Source organism: Trichomycterus rosablanca, chromosome 9 (genome assembly GCF_030014385.1).
Source record: "Trichomycterus rosablanca isolate fTriRos1 chromosome 9, fTriRos1.hap1, whole genome shotgun sequence".
NCBI lineage: Eukaryota > Metazoa > Chordata > Actinopteri > Siluriformes > Trichomycteridae > Trichomycterus > Trichomycterus rosablanca.
This window is the reverse complement of record NC_085996.1, coordinates 7,018,751-7,020,404: the sequence shown is the minus strand read 5'-3', so window position 1 is coordinate 7,020,404 and position 1,654 is coordinate 7,018,751. Positions and strand designations below refer to the sequence as shown.

General features: G+C 33.9%; 1 protein-coding gene across 1 annotated transcript; it reads left to right on the top strand.

Moving 5' to 3' along the window:
• Nucleotides 1-238: 238 nt before the first annotated feature.
• Nucleotides 239-1,207, top strand: LOC134319807 (trace amine-associated receptor 13c-like). The gene has a single exon (XM_063001060.1). It carries the CDS (start codon nt 239-241, stop codon nt 1,205-1,207), a length of 969 nt encoding a protein of 322 aa, XP_062857130.1.
• The last annotated feature ends 447 nt before the right edge of the window (nt 1,208-1,654 follow it).

Genomic DNA, 1,654 nt, shown 5'->3' with positions numbered 1-1,654 from the left:
AAGGGAATTTTATGACCAATCAATAATTTAGGCTTTTGTTGCACTGAGGCATTACGTATGTTTCATGTAGCAAATCAAACTTGGGGGCGTGATTCATTTCTAAAGTATAAAAATATCAGCAGCTCAGATCATACTTCATTTCATCATGAATTTTGTACTTACAGAACTTTATTCTGGTAAAAGCAGATATATAAGTTATTTTTCTAAACGGTGTACACTGTTTTTAAATACTATCTTGATGAATCTTACAGAGCTGAATCAGTTGGATTACTGTCTCAACATCTCCTGTACAGAGAGACCTGGATCTCCTGCAGTTTATATTTTACTGTATGTTTTTGCAGCTATTGTGGTTCTACTAACACTGGGTGGAAATCTGCTGGTCATCATCTCTGTTTTTCACTTCAAAAAGCTTCATACACCGACCAACATGCTCGTGCTCTCTCTGGCCATATCAGATTTCCTCATCGGAGCTTTAGTGATGCCTCCAATATTAAGCTGGACAATCGAGTCCTGCTGGATTTTAGGTCAAGGGTTTTGCATAATCTTTTTAATTAATTTAATGTTCCTGACATCCATATCCATATACAATGTTGTTCTGATTGCTGTTGATCGATATTTTGCCCTCTCAAACCCGTTTCTCTACATGAACAAAGTCTCAGTGATGAGGATTAATGTTGTGATTGTTATTAACTGGTGTGTGTGGATGGTATACAGCTTTGTACTGCTTTATTTTAATGGAAATGTAAGCAGTTGGACAAAATGTCCAGAAGTCTGTTCACTCTTTTTTAATGAGGTTTTGTCTGTAATTGATCTTGTATTTACGTTTATTTTTCCATGTTCTGTAATAATCATTTTGTATTCTGGAGTTTTTGTGATTGCTAAGAAACATGCCACTGCTATCAGAGAGCTTAGTAAACAAACAAGATCTCAAACACACACCGAGTCCATGAAATCTGAGAGAAAAGCAGCTAAAGTTCTTGGCATTTTAGTTTCCTTGTTTATAGCCTGTTTATTACCATATTTCATACAAAGCTTGGTAGGTGATCTACAGTATGTACAGAAATCATTAATTATAATTTGTCTTAATTCCACCATTAATCCGGTGATTTATGCTCTGTTTTACCCCTGGTTTCGAAGGTGCATTAAAATAATAATAACACTACAAATATTTCAAACTGATTCTGGATTACTAAATGTTATTTCATAAATTAAACTATTTTAGACCTTAAAGCTCAGATTTTATCATTTTGTATAAAAAAAAAAACATGTAAAAAGATTGAACCAAAATGCCATGTACACCTGTAATAATGAGATAACATTTTATTACATTTTATTGATGTGGTGCTCATATAGAACACTGATAAAGTCAGGGTCTTTGTTTGTTTCAATATAATTGTTTTAATTGCTGGATACTAGTTTTTATTTCCACTGTTAAGCACACACTGTTGAGCATATTGTGTCACACGCAGTATGGGTCCTGAGTTCAATATTTAACTCTTTTTATTGCTTCTGAGGAGTTTGAATGTTCTACCTGTGTCTTTTGGGGTTGTATTTTTTATTTTGAGTAATGAAAATAAGCTACTTACTTGCCCATTTGTATTGTTCTTCCTTATGGGACATGATGGCACCAATTTGTAGCTCTGTAACACTCAAC